This window comes from Callospermophilus lateralis, chromosome 7 (genome assembly GCF_048772815.1).
Source record: "Callospermophilus lateralis isolate mCalLat2 chromosome 7, mCalLat2.hap1, whole genome shotgun sequence".
In the NCBI taxonomy this organism is placed as follows: domain Eukaryota; kingdom Metazoa; phylum Chordata; class Mammalia; order Rodentia; family Sciuridae; genus Callospermophilus; species Callospermophilus lateralis.
Window position 1 is genome coordinate 124,885,955 of NC_135311.1, and position 23,726 is coordinate 124,909,680.

Consider the following 23,726-nt stretch of genomic DNA (forward strand, 5'->3'; position numbering starts at 1 on the left):
CATCAGCCCCGATTGTCCTTAGAACAGACTTTATTAATAGACTCTAACCAAGGGTGGGCTCTGAGAGGGGAGTCCAGAGAGAGGGATTTGATGGGGCTATGCCCTGGGGACCAGGTTGGTTCTGAGGGGTAGAAGGCCATCCACCCATTCACATGGCCGCTCCAGGAGTGTCTGCCACAGCTGCTTCTCCTCAGGTGTGGAATCCATCCAGGGTACCTGGAGCCCATAGCTGCTACCTAAATGTTCCCAGGCAAGAGTGAAAGGCATGGTCACCTTAGACATCTCATGTCCCAGGAAACACTTGCCTGGTCCCAAATTATGCAAAGTACTTAGTCACCAGGAAAGGGCAGAGAAGTGCCCAAGGCCAGGCATTGAGCCCCTGCTTCCCAATTTGGCTTCCCTTAGGGCCCTGCTCTACTTACCAGTACCCAGGCTGAGGCGTGTCCCCCCCAGCTGGCGATTAGTCAGGGCCCCGTGGTCCCAGAGGGAAAGCTCAGCACAGGCCTGGCGCAGGTCAGCAGGCCCAAAGCCATCGTAAACCATGGTGTGGTTGAATACTGGACTGAGGCTGCGTCGAACCACCCTTGTACGCTGGCGGCTGGCCCGGCTGTCATCAGGCAGCACTGAGCTGTGGGGGAAGTGGGCTGGCATCAGGTCACCAACCCCTCACACTCCTTAGAGACAACCAATCATGGAGTTGTACCTATTCTCCTTCACATATGTCCATGTCCCCTGGCTCCTGCTTGAGACCTGCCCTTCAAGCCTGCGCTGCCCTGGGACCTTCTTTGCACCAGGTCTCCTGCCTTTAAGTTTATAACTTCTGTTCACAGGATCCCAGAGTGGTCTCTGAAATGCAATTCTGCTACTCCTTGGCTCAGTGACCTTCACTGGCTCCCTGTTGATCCCTCCACCACCCCCACCAAATTAGTTTGAAATTTTTCAAAACCTTGGAGCCCTTTCTGCAAAATAAAATATTGCTTGTAACAATTGAAAAAAAAAAAATAGAATGAGCTGGGAGACCCAGAATCTGATGAACCTACCTCCATTTCACTCTCTGAAGGTGGGACAGCACCTAGAAGGCCCCTAGAGATCCCCCAGAATACTTTGAGAACCACTGAACTACAATTCAGGACCAAGCCCCACAGAGAGGCCTTCCAAGTTCTCCATGGAGGTGCCCCAGTAGCCTCGGCTTAGCTCCCCAGTCAGCTCTGAAGGCAACAGTCACCCTGAAATGCAGCTCCTCAGGTATCTTCAACTTTCCTGGCCTTTGCTCCAGCCGTCCCCTTCACCCCTGCTCGGTGATCACAACCGAGGCTGACTGATCAAGGGTTGAAGGTAGAGGCTGATCCGAGGTTGGAGCCAAAGTGAAGCAGCGAGGTCCAAGTCGCAGTGCCGCTCACCATTGAATGTACGTATCCAGGGATCCTGAGCGCAGCGGGATGAGGTCCTGAGCTTCCTTCACCCAGAAGTGCAGCTCCCCGCTCTCAGGCAGTCCCGCGCCTGCGGAAGGGCTGGTTCAGGCCACCTCCTCTTGGCTCAGGGATCTCCCGCCTCCCAGGCCGGTCCAGCTTGGCCTCTCCTGGGGCGGTCACTCACCCTCGGAGCCGGCAGGGACGTACTTGAGGGATAGGGAGAGCAGCCCGCGGCTGGGAAGGTCATCAGGAGAGGGGGGCACCTGCAAGAGTCAGAGGGGGTGTGGGGGAGTGGGGCCAGGGGAAAGAGATGAAGGAGTGACGTCTCCAGACACTGAGAGAGTGGGGTTAGCCGGGGCCCAGGCGATAGGGGCGGGGCTTCTATGAGGGGCTGGAGGGTTGCAAACACCCGACCCCCCCTTGCGAAGGGGCGTGGCCCGCCTGCCCTGCCCGGGGCGGTTAGGGTGTCTGTTGGAAGGGAGGCTCTGTATGAGGCCAGGGCTGAGCGGACGGGGGCGGGAGGGGGGTAGTCCGTGGGGTAACAGGAGCTCTGCGCCGCGGGTCTCCCCGCGCAGGCCTGGCTTACTCGGGGTTGCAGGGGGAGCCAAGTAGGCTCCGAGTCCCAGTTCCACGTGTCCAAGGGCACTTCGACTTCGCCCAGGAAGATGTTGCGACCCAGGCTTTCGCGGTGCCACACCGACAGGCTCAGGACGCGGCCCGAGAGCTCGGCCTGCGGGATGGAGTACTGGGGACAGGAGTGCGCTTTAGTGGAGCCCCGCGGGCGGCCCGACATCGGCACCGGCATCGGCACCGGTGTTGCTGGAGTGTTGACTAAGCTGGATCTACCATGCTTTACACAGGGTGGAGCTCTGGGGAGCCCCGAGGGCACTGTGGGAATCTGGACTAGCCCTAGGCCCAGCACAGACTGACACTCTGGGGAATGCGGTTTCCCTGCCGTTCCTCCCGCAGAATGGAGGAGTGGAGAGACCCGCAAGGTGGAAACTGGCAGGCCCTGCCATCCTGCCCGCAGGAAGGGGCACCCTGTTCATTAGTGGCACCCTCGTGGCAGCCTCACCCGGAGAGTCTCGTTGAAGACCGGATTCAGATTCCTCTTCTTCACCGCCGTCTTGCGCTTGCTCTGTTTATCTGGGAGGAGGTAGCTTTTGACGTAGCTGGGGCAAGGGAGGCGAGAGCCAGAGGTAAGCAAGGGCCCTCCAGGGCCTCTACCCTGCTTTGGCGGCTTCCCCAGCCACCACCTGGGACACAGCACTTGTGTGCCTGGCCTCTTGCTGATTTATAGAAATGATCTCAGTCCTTATGCCTCCCCCCTAATTGTCGTTCCGGTTTTGAATTTGCGGAAACTGAGGCCAAGGACAGTTGATGGTGGGCTGAGCTGTGAGAGCGGCCCCTTGGAGCGCCGGCCCTGCCCGGGGTACCCCGCCGCCCCATTCCCCACCTGGGGCGGCCCGTCACTCACGGGTCGGAGCGGCCGCGCCGGGCGGCAGCCAGGCCCTGACATTGGATCACGTGCACACGCAGCTCGGAGGCACCGGGTTCGAAGTGCAGCGCGAAGTGCACAGAGCCGCGCACCTGCACCTGCACCGCGCCCGCCTCCACCTCCCCCGACAGGCTCATCTGGCTGCTGCTCAGCTGTGGAAGGGGTGAGTGTCAGCGACCGGGCCGCGTCGGGGCTGGGGCAGCGCAGGGGGTTCACAGGGGGCATGGAGCGGGAAGCGAGGGAAGAGGGGAAAGTCACCTCGGGGTGGCTTGCCTACGGGCTGGGGCGTCAGGTCCCGGGGTGAGGGAGGGTCAGGCAGGGGCTAGCTCGGGATATGAGTGGGGGAGAGGCACCCCAGGTCCTCCCCCTCACCGTGGAGGAGCTGAGGCTGGATACAGAGGAGCTGCTGCTGAGCATGCGGTCGAGTGAGGGGCCGCGCCCCGGATCCTCCTCCCCGTTCTGCAGGATCTCGGATGCCATCTCGGTCTGGAGAGGGATGAAGTGACCCGGGCGCCCCCTTCTTCCCCGAGCCTCCCTCGCCAGGGCGGGGTCTCCGACGGCTCGCTGCCCGGGGCAGGAGCACTGCCAGCCCGGAGTCCGCTCCGGGTCTTGAGAACAACCGCGAGCCGCTCCCGCCTACCTGAGCTGGCGGGGGCGGCGGCTCCTTCTCCGCCTGCGGCGAGGGCTTCCACGCCAGGCCCGTTTCCTCGGCGTCCACCTGCACGCCCCCTCGGCCAGGGGCTGGGTGAGGCACCAGCTGCTGAGTGAGCCCCTGTCTTGCCCGCCCTGAGCAAACGGTCTGAAGGGATTGGTTCACAGCCCGGTGACCTGCAGACGCTGTTCCCAGTGCTACCCAGGGGTCGCCCAAGGAGGCCACAGGGGTCCCAGCGCAGAGGGGGACTGCCGGGGTGGAAGGTGAACCTGGTAATTGGGGTCACTACGAGCTGCCTCTGAACCCCATAAGCTCTGTTCTCCTCAACACAGGCTCCCACTTACCTCCCTGGGCCTGGGCCTCCTGGTGATCTGACGCCTTTGAGGGGGCATATGGTGAAGGGACATCAGGTCCCTGAAGAAAGCAAGCAGCAGAGGTCACAGTGGGGACTAAATAAGAAGGAGCCAAAGGTCATACAGGGGTCAAATATCAGAGACTCCAGCCTGGCCACTCCAGCTTCAGATTTAGGGCAGCCCTGGAGGCAGGGTTGGCAACTCCCTGCAGGACCAGTCTGGCCGGTACTTCCCACCCTCACATCCTGGGGCCTGCCCCTCCGGATGGGTCTGCCTGCTCCCAGGTTCTGGTGATGGGGGCAGTAGTATCTGAGTCTCAAGAGTCACCCAGTCTTGTCCCTTCTACCTTCCTTCCTTCTTTTTGGTACTGGGGATTGAACTCATCGAAGCTTGACCACTGACCTAAGTCCCCAGCCCTTTTTAAATTTTGAGACAGTGTCTCACTAAATTGCTTAGAGCCTTGATAAGTTGCTAAGACTGGCCTCAAACTTGCAATCTTCCTGCCTCAGCCTCCTGTCTCTGAGATTACAGGTGTGTGCCACTGGACCTGGCTGTGCCACCCATTGTTAATAGCCGGTCCATACCATTTTAGCAAGGAAGATGCTGAGACCCAGAGCAGGAAAGGAGTGTGTCCAAGGTCTCCTGACTTGGGGGCTTCTTCCCCAGCATACTTGCCTCCCCTCTCAGGCAGTGCGCACTATTATAATGCTCAGTCATTCCATGCTCACCTGTGTCTCACTGCGCCTCTCTGGAGGGACCTGTTCTATGGGGAGCCTAGGAGGAAGGAGAGGTGGTTTTCAGAAGGGATTGAGCAACTACCAGTCACTTCTCCTCTCTGTGACACCTCCTCACCTGAGTTCTGGCTCCTCTTCAGTCTCTTTCCCGGCAGCCTCAGCCTCCCCATCACTGCCCAGAGCCTGTTCTCCTGGGCCCAGGTGAGAAGTTCTGTGAGCTCCATTCTCATAAAGTCTATGACCCACAGAGAGGCCCTCTGAGATGCCCACCCACCTCCCACAGGCCATGGAGGGGCAGTGCCCACCCAAAGACACACAGTTTTAGAGGAAATCTGGACTGGAGCCCAAGGGCCCTCTCTGTGCACATACAGCCTGGACTGCAGAAGGCAGGACCCCCCTCTCACCCCTGGAGCTCTTCTTCCTGCGAATAGAGGCTCGGACAAGGTCAGAGCCGAAGTGGGCATGGTGGTGCCGCTGCGAGCGTGCTTCCTGGAACCAGTCACCTGTCAGGATCTTCAGCTGCCCAGGGTCTGCCAGTGAGGCCCGGAGTTTGCTGGAGGATAGGAGAGGGCGTGGATGTCACTCCTCACCCAGCCAACCTTTCTGCCTTCCACTCTGTAGCAGCTCTTTACCAGGGACCAGGGACTCAATAGCAAATCAGACTTGACCCCTGCTCTGGAGGAGCTCAGGCCTCTGGGGAAACCAAATTCAGACTAGACAAGTACAATATGGTGAGGTAGATGCAGTGATAAATGTAAGAAGAGTCTCTTCTCTGTGACCAGTTGTCTCAGGAGGATTTCCCAGCAGAGGTGACATTTGAATTCCTTCTTTTTTTTTAATATATATTTTTTAGTTGTTGATAGACCTTCATTTTGTTTATTAATATGTGGAGATGAAAATCAAACCCAGTGCCTCACACATGCCAGGCAAGTGCGCTACCACTGAGCCCCAGCCCCAGCCCTTGAATTCCTTCTTAAAAGACAAATTGGAGTTCTCTGGGTAGAGAAGGGTAGTAACTGTTATTCATTAAGTGGTTACTGCGGACCATACTTGCATATTTTTTCTAAGAGAGGACCCCATAGCCCCATTTTACAGATGAGAAGACTGGTGCTCAGGGTCAGGTAAGTTACCCAAGGTTACATATCTAGGAAGTATCTCTCCTCAAACACTTGTCACTCCCATCTCCTCTGCCACTGTGCTCTTCTGAAGAAGCCACATAGCTTAGACTCGGAGAAGCAGGGTGTTGTCAGGATCTGAGGAACACCTGCACTTCTGCAGAGGATACTGTGCATTTGTGTCGGGTGGGACTTATGGGGAAAGATGGGATGGGGGAGGCTGGCAAGGGTCAATTGGAGAGGCCTCATGGTCTATGCTTAGGAGATTGTATTTGACTGGAGGTGTTAGGGGCCAGGGGCGTTTGCAAGAGGTTATTAAGGATAGGAGCTTCAGCTCAAAGTGGGTGGCTGGAAGAGGCACTTCTGGAGGCAGGAAGGCTGGTGAGGGGGCTGGTTAAGCTACTCTGGGAGAGGTGATGATCCCTGAGCTGGCCAAGGACAGAGGGAACCAAAGGGCAACACAAAGAGTGGCTTAGACATCTGATGGCAGCATGCAGGTAGGGAGCAGAGTGTGGGCTATGAGAGCCTCTAAGTGCCTGAGGCCCCTTCCTCCTGGCTGGTGGCTGCCCCTGCCTCACCTGACCCGCCCCTCCTCCAGCTGGCGCAGGTGGGCATCTCGTTTGAGGACTTCAGCAATGGTCTCCTGTTCCTCCTCTGTCAGGAAGCTGAGGTCCAAAAGTCCCTCGGCTTCAGGCTCTGGTCCATGCGCCATGGGAGAGAGGGTAGAGCCTGAAGCCTCTCCTGAGAAGGGTGGCCCACTGGGGCATCGGCTGTGGCTGCACCCCAGCTGGGCTCACGTGGCTTCCTAGGGGCAGACCAAGGTTAAGATCAACCTCTTTCCAAATCCATAGTGCATCCTGGAACTAACTGCCCTTTTCTCTCCAAATATATGCCCAGGCAGCATGTATAATCCCAGGAAGGCTGGGGTCAAGGTGACTTGAGGTGTGTTCATGGCCATGAAAGCAGACACACTCAAAGGAGTGTGTGGAGACACATGTACATACCTCTAGAGGTAGAGAACCACAGAGGTCACACACACACACTGATCCATGTGGGCACAGACCTCTAGTCACACATACACATTGATAACTGATAACTACAGGCACACACACACCTATTCCCCCATGAAGGGACTTGTGTAGACACAGACACACACCTGTGCCTGAGAACTGTGCAACACACATTCCTAACCTTGCATACAGCATGTGCACACAGATGGAGACTGGGGCCCACCCAGACGGGTTCATCTATACAAGAATGAGTCCGGGAACGAACACATGACCTTGGATGTCCACAAAATCCCATGGACTTTTGTCCACACACATCACCCATCTAACTATGCTGTGAGTTCCTTGAAGCTAGGGACAGACCATGCCCCTCAAAGCCAGTACTTTGCATACAACAGGCAGCTGATAAGTGTTTGCTAATTAAATGTAAAAATACACCTGCCCACTTAGGAATGCATGTGTGCACTTATACACACACATACACACACAGATGCAGGTATACACACCTGCTTATCCCCCTGCTTGGGGAACCTCCCAACCTGGGTCTGCTCCCCCAGCCTTCACCTCCACCCTGCCCTGGCCCATTTGGCCTTCCTGTCTGAGGCAACCTCCTCCCCAGCCTACACCCCTAACTTCCTCCCCGCGAGGTAACCACAATACCCACTCCCACTGAGGCCATCATCCCAGGGATGCCCCTGCTGCTAGCCCTGCCCTTTTGTCCAGAGTCCCTGGGCCCCTCTGTTTGGGCCTCATGGCTCCCCCAACTCCCACCCCAGGATCTGGCCAGAGGCCTAGGCTGGCAAAGCAGCTCATGCCCAGGCACCACTGTGACTCCGGAAGGAAAACATTTGCCTAGCTGAGGGGCATGTGGACATGGCAAGGGGCCCAAGACTCAGTCACGGTCATGGCCTGAACCCACAGGGCGGTTTCTCCTCTCCTCCCCACCCATTCCATGCCAGGGCTCCAGGTGGGGCTGAGATGTGAAGAGGGCGGCTCAGAGGCAGGTCCTGGCTTGTGCCCGACACCTCCTGCACCCTGTCCCCTCCCAAGTGAGTCAGTGTCCAAGTGGAGCAACGCTCTCCACTCTCCGCTTGATGCCCACCTGGGGAGCCTGGGGTTTCTGCATATCTGTGTCCTCAGTAGTGACAGTTTTCCTGAACTTTTACTGTACCCAAGCTGTTGGCTGCTGCTCATGAGCCCTTCCATCTTTGTGTCTCACTGTGGAGCTGTGCGGTCTGGCGTGGTGGCCAAGTCTGTGTGCTGTGGGGTCTATGTGTGTGTCTGTGTGTCACGTTGCCGAGTGATACTACATGGCTGACTAGATTGTCTGGTGTGTTCAGTGACTTTCTGGGTGACAGTGCTGTGTGGGTGTGTGCACTCTGCATTTCCTCCTGTGCTGTCTTCAAGACCCAGCTGTGTTATGTGTACTCGGGTGGCCCAGAGCCACCAGGTGTGTGTCTGAGTGTGAAGGAGGGAGATATTTAGCAGAACTGAGTCTGCCCTTGTCCCACAGGTTTGCTGGGCTGGGCCATGGGCATCCAAGCCCATTTTGTCCTCTTTCCTGAAGTCCCCTCTCCTTCCAGAGTCAAATCAAATACATGGTCCTCCCTGCTGTTTCAATCTATGGGACAGACCCATTGGTCCATCTGCCTGGCCAGGCCAGTCCCAGACTTGCTCTTGCCTCCCCCACCCTCAAGGTCCCAAGGTGCCAGAGGGTGCCCAGGATACCAGGTGGCAGTGCCTGCCCCTCAGGATACTGGCAGGGCTCCGGCACCGAGGTGTTACCTGTCGGGGTCCAACACAGGAGGACACCTTCCTGGGTGACTCTGGCTCCTCTGGCAGCAGAGTTTCAGGGACCAGAAGAGCAGTACGGGGACTAAGGCTGACTAGCCCAGCCAAGCAGCTGCCCCAGCCAGAGGGGTGGCGGGAGGAGGAGGAGACACCTAAGCAGGGCCTGGTGCAAAACCGGGCCTGGACTACTGGCTCCCGGGTGTGCCTGCCATGAGTTTGAGAACCCAGAGCCGGTTTGGTGGGCCTGCCAAGCCTGGGACTTAGCCCCAGCTCCATGGTAGACTCGCCTGGTAGCTCAAGGAGGCCCTGGCCCCAACAGAGTTGACTCACCTGTCTTACTAATGGGTAGCAACCTATCTTGCCCACGGAGGAGCTGATTGGAAATTACTTTGAAAGCAATGTTAGCCACTTTTCTAAGAATCAGAGGTAATGGAAGGATTGCAGACTTTGAAGTTAGACAATCTTTAGCAGAGTCCCTGCTCTGCCACTGTGTGATCTTCAGCAGGTCTCTTAACCTCTCTGAGCTGCAATTTCCTCCTATGCAAATTAGATAGCAGCATGCAAGGAGCCTACTATAAGAGAAATTAAAGGGTCTGGTACAAACAGGCATGTAGTAGGTGCCAGGCATCAACACAGTCCGATGCCTATGACCTCTCTTATGTTTTTTTGTTGTTTTGGTAGCAGGGTTTGAACCTAGGGGCACTTAACCACTGAGCTACATCCCCAGCCCTTTTTCATATTTTATTTAGAGACAGGGTCTCGCTAAGTTGCTTAGGGCCTCACTAAGTTGCTGAGGCTGGCTTTGAACTCATGATCCTCCTGTTTCAGCCTCCTGAGCTGCTGGGATTACAGGTATTCACCACCATGCCTAGCTTGACCTCCTCATCTGAAGCCCCCTTCCAAGTTCCCATTCCTGTAAGTGGCTCCCACCACCCTCAGGATCACCCTGGCCCCCAGGTCTCCTTCGTCACCAGAGGCTGCCCCTGTCATTCCAGGCACTGTCCCCTCCTGGCTAGTCTCTGTCTTTCTTCCTGCTGTCCTGGCCTCAGCCCCTGCTCAGTCTTTTCTTTTTCTTTAGAAAAAAAAAAAAAAGAAAAAAAAATATGTACACACATATATATATATACATACACAAACACACACACACACATTTAGTTGTAGATGGACACAATATCTTTATTTTTATGTGATGCTGAAGATCAAACCCAGTGCCTCACATGTGCTAGGCAAACACTCCACCACTGAGCCACAACCCCACCCCCCTCCTCAGCCTTTTCTGGGAGCCTCCTCCTCTGGTCTCCATGCAGCCCCACCTGGCCTTCCACCCCTTTATTGCCCAACTGTCAGAGGTCCTTTCTGAACATACTTTTGTCATTCCTTAGGTTTGGAAGGTGCCAGTAGCCATCACCAGTCCAGCCTCCTTTGGCACTTTTGCTGACGGAAATCTCCCTGCCTTCCAAGATAGACTGCCCTCCATTGTGGGCTGTCCAACCCCTCTCAGCGTGACCCTCAGGATTACCATGGTAAATCTGGCTCTGTTCTTTGTCACACATACCCTTAGAACCTTATATTCTTCTTCCTGTTCTTCCAACACCTCTGGTCCTTTTGTGTTCCCTGCCTAGCTGATAAAGTCTTGGCAGCCATCCCTGACCCCCCATGACTATCTCTGCCCTCTGGCTGGTCTCCAGACAATGCCCCAAGGAAGAGACAGTGTCCTAGATGCCAGCAGATCTGGGCTCTACCGCCAGCCTTGCTTTCATTGTAGAGGACAAGAACAGCCATCTTACAGGACTTTTGTGAGGAGTGCTTCCAATTCCAACTCCTACTCTTCCCTCTATTTAGTCACAGCACTCGCCCTCCAGAGAAACAGCCTCTCCCCACTTTCACTCCTTGGGCTCTAGCTAATGTACCTTTGGGGTGGTTTGCGGGGTGGGGAAGTTCTAGAGCCAGGCTGCTGGGTTTGAACCATGGTTCCTCTTTCTACCTCCAAAACCTTGACCATGTCCCTTTACTTTTCTGTGCTTGTTTTTTTCATCTATAAAATGGTGATGACAGCACCCATCCTATAGGGCTGCTGTGAGAACACACACAGTACTTCATTTCAAGGCCTAGCATGTAGAAAGCTCTCATTAACTGGTTTGTGTGTGTGTGTTCATGTGTGGTGCTGGGATGGAACCCCAGGCCTCACACGTGCCAGGCAGGCACTCTACCACTGAGCTATGCCTCCAGCAGTGCCTGTGATGACTTTTATGGCTCCCGTTTACATCCTGTCTCCCCAAGGCAAATTCTAGTTTTTGCTGGGCTGAATGGAGCAGGCCTTAAAATTTTTTCTTGTTCTTTTGTTTTTGGTACTGGGGATCAAACCCAGGGGTTACCACTGAGCCACATCCCCAGACCCTTTTTAAAATTTTACTTATTTTTTTTTAAGAGAGAGTGAGGGAGAAAGAGAGAGAATTTTAATATTTATTTTTTGGTTTTCGGCAGACACAACATCTTTGTTTGTATGTGGTGCTGAGGATCGAACCCGGGCCGCACGCATGCCAGGCGAGCGCGCTACCGCTTGAGCCACATCCCCAGCCCTCCCTTTTTTAAATTTTAAGGCAGGATCTAAGTTGCCCAGCGGGGCCTTGAACTTGTGATCATGCCTTAGCTTCTTCAGTCGCTAGGTTACAGGCGAACACCATCATGCACAGCCTGTCTATTGTGCTATGGTGTCCTCAGTATCTTTTTTCTTGTTCCCAATCAACTCTCAGATGGACCCCAATGTGCAAGATCCAGGCTTGGAACCACAATACTGCTGGGTCTGGAGTGAGCTGGTTGTCACTGACCCAGGGCCTTGGGGCCAGCAGCTAATGCCTGTCCTCAAGGTGCCCTCTGGATTAGCACAAAGGACCCTCAAAATGCTAACCACTCTCTCACTAGTTCATCTGAAGTGACATAGCTCAGCCTGCTGAGGAGGCAGTTTCATTTTGCTTTTTTGAGGTACTGGGGATGAAACCCAGGCCTCACACATGCTGGACAACTGCTTTACCACTGAGCTATGCCCCCAGCTCTGAAGGCAGTTTCTAAGCTGGGCTTTCTCAACAGGTTTCAGAAAGTAAAGGACCAAAGCTGGGTGAGCGCTGCAGTGTGTGGAGAGCACAGAAGCTGAAGGGCAGCAGCAAGAGATTGGGGGGCGGTAATAAGGAGAGGCTAGGGACATGAACATGGGGGTCAGCACAAGAAGTCCAGCAATCTGACAGATAGATATGGCTGGCCAATTCTCTTAGCTTACTCCAAACTGGGCACTCCTGATTGAGGGGTAGCCCTAGGGCTCTGGTCTACCCACTGAAAATCCTGCTCAGTTCTAACACCAATCCTTTTGCAAAGCTCTTCCCAACAAAGAATCTGGGAGGGGTTTCAATACTCACTTGCTTCCAGGAGAGAGCTTGGAATGATGGTCCTGGAATGTGGGCAATTCCCATAACCTGGAGATCACTGAGGGATGCTGATGTCCCTGTGAGCTCCAGGCACTGAACACAGACTTAGCTGTGGCACTGGCAACTAGATCTCTTGCCAAGGGTAGAGATACCAAGGACACAAAGAATATACCCAGGTGAAGAGTGAGGGGGCCGCAGAGTGGGAGAAAACAAGGACAGGTACCACCTCAACTCAAAACTTTTTATTATCCTGCTAGGGAGCCCCTCACAAAGGAGCCCATGGAGCAGTGGGGTGAGGTGGCAGCACAGGGCCTTTTCTGACAGCTTTAAGTGGGGAGCTGTAGTCAGATGGGAGGAAACAGCCTGTCTCCTGCTACCTGACGGCACTAACTTTGGCCCCAAGGGGACAAAGAGTGGGTCTACATCACCTGGTATACAGAGCCACTCTGCACATGTCAGCTTCACTCACCTTACCAGTCAGGCCCCAAACTGCAGGGGAGATGGGCCCAATTGCTGGGAGGTCCTGGAAAGGGGGAAGAGGAGGCTGCATGGGTTGGAGGGCACCAGCAGATGGGCACAGCATCCCAGTGCAGCTTCTGGCAGATATCTAAAAGAAGGACCTATCCAGCCTTCTGGAACATTCTAGAGGCCAAAGGGGAAGGCTCCAGAGTAGTAGTACACCCTATCCCACCTCAGAACCAGAGCTACTGGGCAGAGGGCAGGTTCCTAATCCACCTCTGGTCAGGGTGCTGCCTTGTCTGGTGGGTCCTTGTCCACAATGAGAACTGGGCTGTGGCAAAAGGAGCTCTAGAGCAGGCAGGGTCTTCCCAACAGGGGGATAAGAGGGTGCTTCAAGGGCAGGGTCACAAGCCCAGGGGAAGGGGGCAGGGAGCTTCTGAGTAGCTAGTGAGATACAAGCAGAGAGCCCTGCCCTACACTCATTCTCAGACCCTTCATCCCACCCTCCCAGTCCCCAAGTCCAACAGAGCAGGCTACCCCTGCCTTTGGGGGTGAGGAGAAAGAATCTGGGACCATAAGGGGCTTCTTCCTTGGAAGCCTGGTGGGCTTGAGGCTGTGTGGCAGCTATCACCGCAGGTTGAAGACCAGGCTGACGGTCAGGATGATGCCCAGGAGGAGGACGAAGGGCAGCCAGGTCTTCACGAAGGCTCCGATGCTGACAGAGAGGGAGAAGAGCAAGGGTGGGCAGGGGCAGATGACAGGCATGTGGCCCTGAGCCCCATCTAATTACAACCCTGACAGCACTGCCACCCCTAAGGACTCCCTGGAACTACTCCCCATTCCCAAACTCAATTAAGGAATGGAACCTGGCTAGTGCCCACTGTGGAGGACCACCAGATCCGGGTGGAGATCAGACTCTGCTGGAAAAGGGGGGTGTGCTGCCTCTGGGTCTCACTGGCTCCACCCATAATACTTATCTCTGAGAAGAGGGCACCGGCAAGGAGACCAGGAATTTAAATTTGGGTGTGAAAGCCATGAGAGGCCTCTGCTGTGGCCTTCATGATGGGGCTCCCTGGGGGCAGGGGATTGGTGAGTGTTGGCACAGTGCTATGGCTGGAGCCGAGGGCTGGGAGTCAGCTCTGGTTCTGCCTCAATCTCTCTGTGACCACAGTTATGTTCTTCTCATGGCACCCTTAAATACCTTCCAGGCTGGAAAATGAAGACCCTGGAGAGTCTTCTTTCCAAGAAACTTTTTTTCCCTGGTGGTACTAGGGATTGAACCTAGAGCTTGAATATGCTAGGCAAGAGCTCTACCACTGAGCCATATCCCCAGCCATTTTTATTTTTTGAAGCAGGGTCTTGTGAAGTTGCTGACACTAGCCTCAAACTTTCAATCCTCCTGCCTCAGCCTCCTGAGGTATTGGCACTACAGGAGTGCACCAGTACACCCAACCAATTTTTTTTTTTTTTTTTTAGTTATACATGGACACAATATCTTTATTTTATTTATTTATTTTTATGTGGTGCTAAAGATCAAACCCAGTGCCTCACAGGTGTGAGGCAAGCACTCTGCCACTGAGCCACAACCCCAGCCCCCAACCAAAAGCTCTTAACGATAAGCACAGCTAACAGGAAAGCTTGGAGGAGGGGCCCAGATTAGCTCAAGTGTGGGCTTTGCTGTGGGACTATGGGCAACTCACTCAACCTCTCTGAGCCCTATTTTTACTAAGAGCTGGCAATGAATGCCTTGGACCTCATAGGTCAGAAGACTGTGACTTCAAAGATCCACCCAAGCTACCACTGGGTTCACTGCTCAAAACCCTGCCTCTCACAGGGAGTTACAGGAAGGAATCCTGTGGAGTAGTCACCAAACCATCCCATGAAGATCTACTTTCTTTGCCTGAGCATAGGTCTCTTAGACTTACATCCTCCCTGAGGAGCCAGAATCATTACTACCATCTTAGCAATACCAACTGCAGTGCAGAGGCCGAGGCAGCTACCCAAGGCCTCATAGCAAGCGACAACCAGGCTGGGGACCAAGGTGGAGCTGCATTTTGGCACAGTAACCTCCTTTTCCACCAGGAACTCAGCTAGTCATTCTGAAACCTTCACGGCTCCAATCGGCATCTGCTCCAACTGTCCCTGCTGACTGAAGGACTCCAGACACAGCCTCACTGGGATCCTCTGGAGAGCAGCCCAGGGGAATGTACAGGTGGGAGGGCAGCTCACCTGACATACTTCCCATAAAGCAGGCAGAAGAAGCAGAGGGTCACCATGTTCCAGTTTGTGCTATTGTTGTAGCGCATCAAGTTCAGGGCCAATGCGACATGTGAATGGCAGTTGTCACAGCAGAGATTGTGCTGCAAGTATAGGAAGGATTGGGGTCAGGATAAGCTAGGGTAAACTTCCCACCCTGGTCCCCATCTCAGGAGTGCTTGCTGTCCCAGCCACCTACCATGCGATGCTTGTACTCCTCAGAGGCGTCATGCACAGCTGTGTCCCAGGCATTGGGCCCACTAGCATAAACCTGAGCAGGGTCCAACTTCCAGTACCTGAGGAAGAGAGGAGGTTCTTGGCACTGGATAGGCCCCCTTGAGGCCTCTCAGCTGTAGTGATGTTCCTTGCGACCTGCTCTGTGCTGGGTGCTGAGGCCAGATCTAGGCAAGAGTCATGCAGCAGATAATAACAGGGTGAGGTGCCATGTACCACAGTGGATCCTGGGAGGACATGAAGCCAGCTCAGTTGAGGGGTACTATGGTTTGGATGTTTGCCCCACCCACACCACTGACATGTTGAAATCCTAACCCCGGGCTGGGGATGTGGCTCAAGCGGTAGTGCGCTGGCCTGGCATGTGTGCGGCCTGGGTTCGATCCTCAGCACCACATACAAACAAAGATGTTGTGTCCGCCGAAAACTAAAAAACAAATATTAAAAAAAAAAAAAAAAAAAAAAGAAATCCTAACCCCCAATGTGAAAATATTAGGAGGTGAGGCCTTTGAGGTCATGGGGGTATAGTTCCCATGAATGGGGTTAACGCCTGTATGAGAGTGGCCTGAGAGAGAACCTTGCCCCTTCCACCATGTGAGAATATAGCAAGAAGGTGCTGCGGGCCCTCACCAGGCACTCGATCTACCAGTACCTTGACCTTAGCTTTCCCAGCCTTCAGAGATGTGAGAAATATATTTCTGTGGTTTGCCACCCACTAAATGGTATTTTGTCATGGCAACCTAATGGATGAAGAGAGGGGGTGTGATATGGTTTTCTGGAGGTGACATCTGAGTCTAGTCTAATGGAAGAGAAGTCAGCAAACACAGAAAAGGGAGACAAGGCCCTGTAGACTAAGGGGAGGGTTTGATCAAAGTGAGAGGCAGAAAACTGCAGTGTGTCCCAAAAACTAAGTGACTAAGCACTACTCAAAGATTCAGAAAGAGAAATGGGGTGATGGAATGCTGGCAGGTGAGGCAGGAGATGCAACAGGGGCCATGTCATGCAGGGACTTGGATGTCACAATGAGGAGTTTATCCATAAGCAAGCATTCTCCCCATGTCTCCCCTTGTATGGCTTGTGGAGGAGCCTATACATAGTGCCATGGTGGCATTTGGGAGCTCCTATGGGAAAAGGAAGCCCTTAAAGACTGTCTTTGAAAAAATAAAACAATAACAAACAAACAGTCTTCAAAAAGCAGCCTCGCAGCAAACACTAGCCCAGAGACTCCTGGACCATATTTCCACCTGCCTGAGGAAACCAGAGTCAGGGTTGGAGAGCTTGGCTCCAGTCTCCTCCAAATTGCCTCTGCTTTGTGCCTACCTCCTGGGCAGCCTTGGGTATCTGCTGTTATTTTGAGGATACTGAGGACCGAGGCATTATCACTAGGCCTGGAGCTGTTGCAAGCACCCAAGATGAAAGAAATGAAGACCTAAAACCCTCAACTAAACCAGTTTCTCTCCCTAAGGATCTGAACTGTTTTTAATCCCTCCAAGCAGAACTTAACAGCAGTATCCAAACAATGCCTTCCTTATACCTTAAATGGCCTGTTTGCTCCCAAGGGGCAGGAATTGTGTCCAGGACACAGAGGGAGACAGATCTGGCTGTGAACCTGGTTCTGCCACTTCTTCTGTGATCTTGACCATGTCCCTTCCCTTTCTTCACCCTTTGTCATAGAATTGAAAGCACAACCTTGGAGAGCTGAGGCAAGGCTTAGATGGTCTACAGGTAAAGGCCCAGCCAGGGACTGGCATAATCGGTATTTGATACAGGGCTGCTATGCCCTGGTTGACCCTGGCTGTCCCTCCCTTCCACACTTGGTCCTCCTGCTATACCCCAGAGGACCTGGCCTGCTGCTCTGGGCAGAAGCAACCTGCCCTAGGCCAGTCACACAGGTGTTCATCACTTACTTGGCAGGCTTTCCAAAGGCCATGTTGTCTTCCTGTTGAGGGACAAGAGCAGAGATCAGTGGGGAACCTACATCCAGGTTATATACAAACCTGGGTCTATGGCTGAAGTGCAGTGACTTAGAATAGGGTGTTAGCAGGGGTGGGCAAAAGTGGAGTGCAGGCTTGCTAAGGGGCTGACATGATTTCTAAAGTGCCAATAGTGGCTCTTCTGTGGGAAGAAGGCAGTGGAATACCTAAGGAATTCTTGCATTCTCTGGCATCTTTCTGATCTTTGGTCATGGGCTGGAGGTTTCCTTCATGGTGTAAACACTAGTCCTCTGTGCTCCTGACCCAATAATGATGGCTTTCACGGAGCCAACTCTATGCCTGTGAATGCATGGCAGCGTCATGCATTCACAGTAGAATGGGGGCTGCTGGGCCTAGAGAGGCTTCCAACAGGGAGATGCTAACAAAGTCCTAGGCTCACCATATAAAACCTAGCATAGAGGAATTATGCAGGGACAGAGTATGGGTTCAGAATCAGAATTATAAAAATATATGACAGTGAAAGTATTTTTAAGTGCAAAGGGGTTGGCCTTGTTGTATTAAGATGTTGTGGCGCACACCTGTAATCCTAGTGACTGGGGAGGCTGAGGCAGGAGGATCACAAGTTCAAGGCCAGCCTGGGCAACTTAGCAAGACCCTGTCTCAAAATAAAAAATAAAAAGGGCTGGGGATGTAGCTCAGTGGTAGAGCACCCTGGGTTCAATCCCCAGGATCATCACACACAAAAATAAGTCATGGCAACTATATGGCTGATGCTACCAACATCTCCTTCATTCCTATCTCCGACCTAGATACAAGCAGATGCTGCATGCTCATGTGGAGCTAGCCAGTGGACCAGTCTTTGCCCATTCCCAGGGAACAGACCCCAGGGAATAGAGCACAGCTGATTTTCTAGAAGACTGACCTCAGGAACCATGTCAGCCTCCCCTGTCTCCCCACCTTGGCTCCCATCTTCTGAAGGCCCAGAGATGTGGTTCCCAGATGGTCTGACTCTACTCTTGCCTCTACCCTTACCCATGGCTTAGAACCCCAGGGGCAGGGACAAAGGAATGGGCCAGTTATTTAAGGGTTAAGTTCCTTCTGGCCACATTGCCCTTCTGGCCTGTCTTAGAGGTAAGAGAAGGGGAAAGGTGATACTGGTGAGGGCTTAGGGACAGGGCTGCATGTCACCTGCATCTTCCTGGGTTTGGGGATATAGGAAGCCTGACTCCAGGCAGGACAGACCAACCTTCCATGCAAGCCTTGGGACCCTCCAAGGAAGGACAGAATGGGAACTCACCGAGACAAAATAGGGGCCAGCAAAGTCCCGAATGACTCCTGTGGATGTGCAGATGCCCATGTGGCCAATGATGGGGAAAAACCACCTATGAGGAAAAAGGACAGGAAAGGGACAGAGCTTAGGGGGTTTTCAACCAGTCAGAGAGATGCTGGGGATACTTTATCCAGTGAGAACATGTGAATATAGTGTCATGTGATGAGTGCCTATGAGGGTGGTCTAGAGGTGCAGGGGGGCCCAAAAGAGGGGTAACTGAATCAATAGCACAATGGGATGGCCCCGCACCCTCACCACAGGCTACAACCAAAAGCACAATAACAGAATGCCAGTGAGGGTGAAGAGCAACCTCACTCATCTCTAGAGGAGCGTAAATAGTTTCTATCACTTTGAAAAACAGTTGGACACTGCACCCTATGCTTTAGCAGGTCCACTTCGGAGTATACACCCAACAGAAGTGAGTGCTTGTGTCTACCTAGGCCATGAACGGAATCTTCATAGCACCTTTATTTAAAATAGCCAAAAACATCTGTTAAAACTCACTGAACTCAGGGCTATAGCTCAGTGTAGAGTACATGCCTAGGATGTGCACGGTCCTAGGTTCCATCCCCAGTAACGCAATAAACAAAAACAAAAACCAAACCTCATTACTTATACTCTTAAAATGTATACCTTTTATTGCATATAATTATCTCCATAAACTTGACAGAAAAATTAGTGGAAATAATCCAAATGTTGATGAACTAATGTGCAAGGACAGAGATCAGGACAAAACATGGTGTATTCCAGGAACCAAAATTCTACAGTGTTTTTTTCACTTTTTTTTTTTTTTAATGGTGTTGGAGAGTGAACCCAGGGCCTGGTGCATACCAGGTAAGCGCTCTACCTGGCTCTTTACCACTGAGCCACCTCATTACATTCCCCAGCCCTTTTTACTTACTTATTTATTTTTTTTTGAGCCAAGGTCTTGCTAAATTGCCCAGACTGATCTTAAACTTGTGTGTGATTTTCCTGCCTCAATGTCCCGAGTAGCTGGGATTACAGGTGTGTGCCACCATCCTGGCTTAACCCAGTTCATTTTTTCTTGAGACGGAGTCTTGTTGTGTTGGCCAGACACCTCCAACTCCTGGACTGAAGCAATCCTCTGCTTCAAATCTCCAGAATATTCAGGAATTCAGGCATGAGCTACCATGCACAGCTGCCATAGGCATTTTTAAAAAAGCAAATCTCAAATGGATCTTAATATGTAACACACAGGAACTCCAGATAGGTCTGTAGCCTGAGAACCATGGCCCTACAAGGCCTGAGTGCTGGAGACAATGATCCAGCTGCAGCAGGTTTCACAGGGCCAGCAGCCAGGTCCTGGTCTCAAGGCTTCCTAAGCATGAGCACAAAGCACCCTGCTAGGGAGATGGAGGCAAAACCTGTAGAGATGCAGCTCAGGGAAGTAATTACTTGGAACTGAGGTTGGGGCAGAGTCAGCAGAGATGACTTTTAACCTTGACCTGTGAAAGGATGGGATATCTAATGGCAGAAATCTCCAAAGCAGTAAGTGTGGCCTGTGCCTGAAGAATGGGAGGGGATAGGCAAAGAGGGTAGGAAGGAGGCCATTCCTGAGGCTATTGCTGTAATTCCAACCAAAGATCATGGTGACCCTAACCAAAGTATGGGAGGTGGGTGGTGAGCAGCAGATGGATTCAAGCTCTCTTTAAAAAGGAAGATTGAGTAGAGTTTTAAGACTCTGGAGGTCTTCCTGAATTATGCCTTCTACAGTAGTCACACACATCCAAAATCCATTACTCTGATTTGTCTTCTTTACAACATCCATGCACAACTACCTGAAATTATCTTGATTACTTGGACATTGACTGTCTCTCCACTAAAACTTAAGCTCCATTAGAAGAAGGATTTTTGCCCTGTTTACTGTAGTACCCTCAAGGACAGTGCCTGGCACATAATTGCGACTCAATAATATCTGACTAAATAATGAACAAATACCTGGCATTTAAAAGTGTAAAAGGAGGACCACAAGTTCAAGGACAGACTCAGTAACTTGGTGAGGCAGGCCCTGTCTCAAAATAAAAAATGAAAAGGGATGTGGCTCAGTGGTAAAGAGCCACAGGTTCAATCACCAGGAAAGAAAAAATACAGAGTGTAGCGGGAGCCAGATGAAGCGGTGTAACCCCAGCTACTCAGGAGGGCAAGGGTCACAAGTTCAAGGACAGTCTTGTCAACTTAGAAGATCCTCAGCAACTTAGACTCTACCTTAAAATAAAAAATAAAAAGGGTCAGGGATATAACTCAGTGTTTGCCTAGCGTATATGAGGCCCTGAGTTCAATCTCCAACCCTGCCAAGGGGAAAAAAAATGTGAAGAGGGTACATTTGGACTGGAGGAATAACTTCTAATATTCTATAGTTAAGTATAGTAATTTTAGTTCACAACAATTTATATATTTCAAAATAGCTAATAGACAGGATTTTAAATATTCTCAACATAAAGAAACGATACATGTCTGAGGTCGATGGATATGCCAATTACTATGACATGATCATTACATATTTTAAACAGGTATTGAAGTGTCATCCTATATCCCATAAATATGTGCAATACTATGTGCCAATTAGGAAAAAAAGAGTGGAGGACTGAGGATGTATTCAGCGGTAGAATGTTTGCATAGCATGTGTAAAGTTTTGTGGATTTGATCCCCGGTACTGCAAAACAAAAACAAAAACCCACCAAATATTTAAAAAAAAAAAAAAAAAGTGGTGTTCAATTCTGATGTAAGACAAAGACAGATGATAGTTCCCTGTGCCAAATCTAGCTCTGCACTCTTATCAACAAAACTACAATGTATTACACATGTTAGTTTCTCTTTCTCTTTGACTGTAGGGGAGTCCTCTAAAAAGAGCACAAGTCCTTTGATGGGCCCATGATTATCTTACTCATCTTGGAGTTATGAACACCTGCAGATAGACCTGAATACAACTGGCATGCGAACAGCTTCTGGCCCAGATGACTGAGGATCATGGTGCCTGCAGAAGACCATGCACAAACGGTTTTTGAAGAATGAGAAAAATTGAGAGAAAATAGGATAATATGACAGGCTTTAACAAAACCAGTAGGTTCCCTAAATACCCCATCCAGTTACTTTCACATTAATGTTTTATTTTCTTCATAGCACTAACCACTATCAGAAGTTCTGTAGTTAGTTTACAGTCTACTCCTTCCACCAGGACTGACACTCTACAAGAACAAGCACTGCATCTGCTTTATTCACCATTGTATATTCTTAACACCTAGAACTATCTAGGCATATAACAGTCACTTAGCAAATGTGTAATATCGATTGAATTAATGAACACATGTTCTTTAAAAACGTATTTTTAAATTTGGTATAAAAAATTTGGATGTTCTTAAATGCACAAGCGTTTGAAAACAAAACAATTTAAGTATTTTAATATAAATGTTGAGAACACTTTAGGATGTAGCATGTAAGCAACAAATGCTTCCTCTCTGGAACTCCACTTGGCTATTTCTGATAGGGGGAATAAATCTATTGCACTGTATTAAAGGAGATAAGGTACAGCTAAAAGATAACAAGTTACACAGTCAGAAAACTGAGTTTTGAAAGTCTTTGCTTGCTGGGGTAGGCATCTAACCAAGACTATGCTAGAAGCTCAGCTTTACCATGGAAGAAGATAATTCCTACCTTAGAAAGTGTCTGTGAAGGGGCTGGGGCTGTGGCTCAGTAGCAGAGTGCTTGCCTAGTATGTGTGAGTCACTGGGTTCGATTCTCAGCACTGCATATAAATGAATAAAACAAAGGTCCATAGACAACTAAAAAAATTTAGAACAAAATTTTTAAAAAAGTGGCTATGAAATTTAAGGAAAATGGGAGTGAAAAGGCTTGGCAAACTGGCACTTGGAGGAGTGGTTACTGTTACCAGTTGAAGTATGAGGGTAGCAAGCAGCAGTTGTGCACCTGCCTTTCCCCTGACAAAGGCTATAAACAGAAGCTTCCTATAGGAGGCAGACACTCTGGGACCTGCACCTGCTTTGCGACTGAGATGGTGTGTAAGACACAGGGTTGGTCTCCCAGACCTCTGGTGGCCCTTCCCACGTAGACCTCCCAGGAGAGGTATGGCCCCTGCCAGACTCCTACTGTTGCTTCCAGACGCAGCGGGATGTCTTGTATACTGCAAGTGATCAATAAGCATTTGCTCAATGAATGAATAAACTCGAGAATGAATGAAGACATCTCCTCGGACCAAGTTAGGGGCCCCTGTTCGGTACGCCTGCAGCCTCCAGCCCCCTGGCCTTTTCCGTCTACCTACACTTGTTTTTCTCCCAGACTAGCCCGGGTGCAACCAGGACAGGTAGCATGTCCCAATTGTCAGCGAAAAAAGGCGGGGCGCGGGTGGCAGGATTCTGGCGACTGAGTGAGGGACGCGGGCCATCCCAGGGCGAGGGCGAGGGCTTGCCGCCTATCGGGGGCAGGGAGACCCGCCGCCGGAGGACACCGCAAGGGCTCCGGCTCTCTCTCACCCTAGGCGGACGCAGAAGGAGACTCACGTGAGCACCGGGATGGGCGTCCATACCACGCAGTAGGGGAAGCGGCTCCGCTCCACGTCCATGGTGACGCCGCTGGAGCAGTGGTACTGCTTCATGTCCGTCTGGGCCGCCGTCTGCACCTCCACTTCCGCCATCCCTGGAGGGGGCGGTGGCGGCGGCAACAGGAGCGGAGAACTCCCTTCCGCTTCCGCCATGCTGTGCCCGTCCCGCTCCGGCCGGCCCTGCTCGGCGCGGCTAGTCCCTGTGGCGTCACTTCCCGGAGGTGGGGTCCGCGCCTCTAGGCCTTCCCCCCGGGAATTGGAGCCGCGTCCCTCTAGGCCCGGCCAGCCTCGCCCCCTCGGGCCAAGTCGCGGCTGAACCTGTGCGTCCATGCTGCCCTCAGGCAGCTGGCAGTTTAGCGCGCACACCTGCGACGAGATCTCTCTAGTTCAGTGCACTGAGGGCACCTGACAGGTGTGGTGCTGGCTTTCTATAGCAGCACTTCTAAGGTGCCAAGCACTTGACATTGTTTCTTATTCCCATAAACTGACTAGACATGCAAATTTAGGTATTTTTCTTATTGTACAAATGAGAAACTGTGGCTCTCGAGGTGAGGTGAGGGACCACGACTCAAACCTGTCTTTATATCTCCCTTGGCCTTTTCGTTCTGTGGCTTCTCACGAGGTAATGGTAGTATAAAGGAAGGCCTGACTGTAATCTTGTGTGTGTCTGTGTGTGAGCAGGGGACATCTGCCTGAAGATATTTGAGCTGAGCCTTGATGTTTGCCAGGTGGCACAGGAGAGGGGGATGGATGCAGCCATGTAAGAAAGGAAGGCCTGGAGGAGCACTGTGTGCAGCAGAGTGTGAATATCATCCTGGCTGGAGTGAACCACAAGCCTCAGATGTGATCGGCTCCTTCATCAAATGGGAAAATGAAGGCTCAGGGTAGTTAAACAATTGTCTGAGATCACGCCCAATAATACAGAGAGGCCAGGCTTTAGTCTTGGAGTCTTGGATTTA

At 52.0% G+C, this 23,726-nt stretch overlaps 2 protein-coding genes across 2 annotated transcripts; both read right to left on the reverse strand.

Moving 5' to 3' along the window:
• Positions 1–12: 12 nt before the first annotated feature.
• Positions 13–12,531, reverse strand: Sytl1 (synaptotagmin like 1). Its single transcript, XM_076862627.1, is given in 17 exon segments — positions 13–236; positions 423–628; positions 1,401–1,500; positions 1,597–1,675; positions 1,999–2,157; positions 2,488–2,584; positions 2,890–3,062; positions 3,283–3,396; positions 3,551–3,651; positions 3,907–3,976; positions 4,644–4,689; positions 4,768–4,840; positions 5,054–5,202; positions 6,343–6,481; positions 6,484–6,569; positions 8,557–8,657; positions 12,451–12,531. Coding segments are annotated over 17 exon segments (1,914 nt in total). The 3' UTR covers positions 13–96.
• Tmem222 (transmembrane protein 222) lies at positions 12,209–22,932 on the reverse strand. Its single transcript, XM_076860967.2, has 6 exons — positions 22,727–22,932; positions 18,159–18,243; positions 16,835–16,866; positions 14,896–14,992; positions 14,670–14,800; positions 12,209–13,155 (listed from the first exon to the last, which is right to left on the reverse strand). Exons 1-6 carry the CDS (start codon positions 22,918–22,920, stop codon positions 13,068–13,070), a joined length of 627 nt encoding a protein of 208 aa, XP_076717082.1. The 5' UTR covers positions 22,921–22,932; the 3' UTR covers positions 12,209–13,067.
• Between the last annotated feature and the right edge of the window lie 794 nt (positions 22,933–23,726).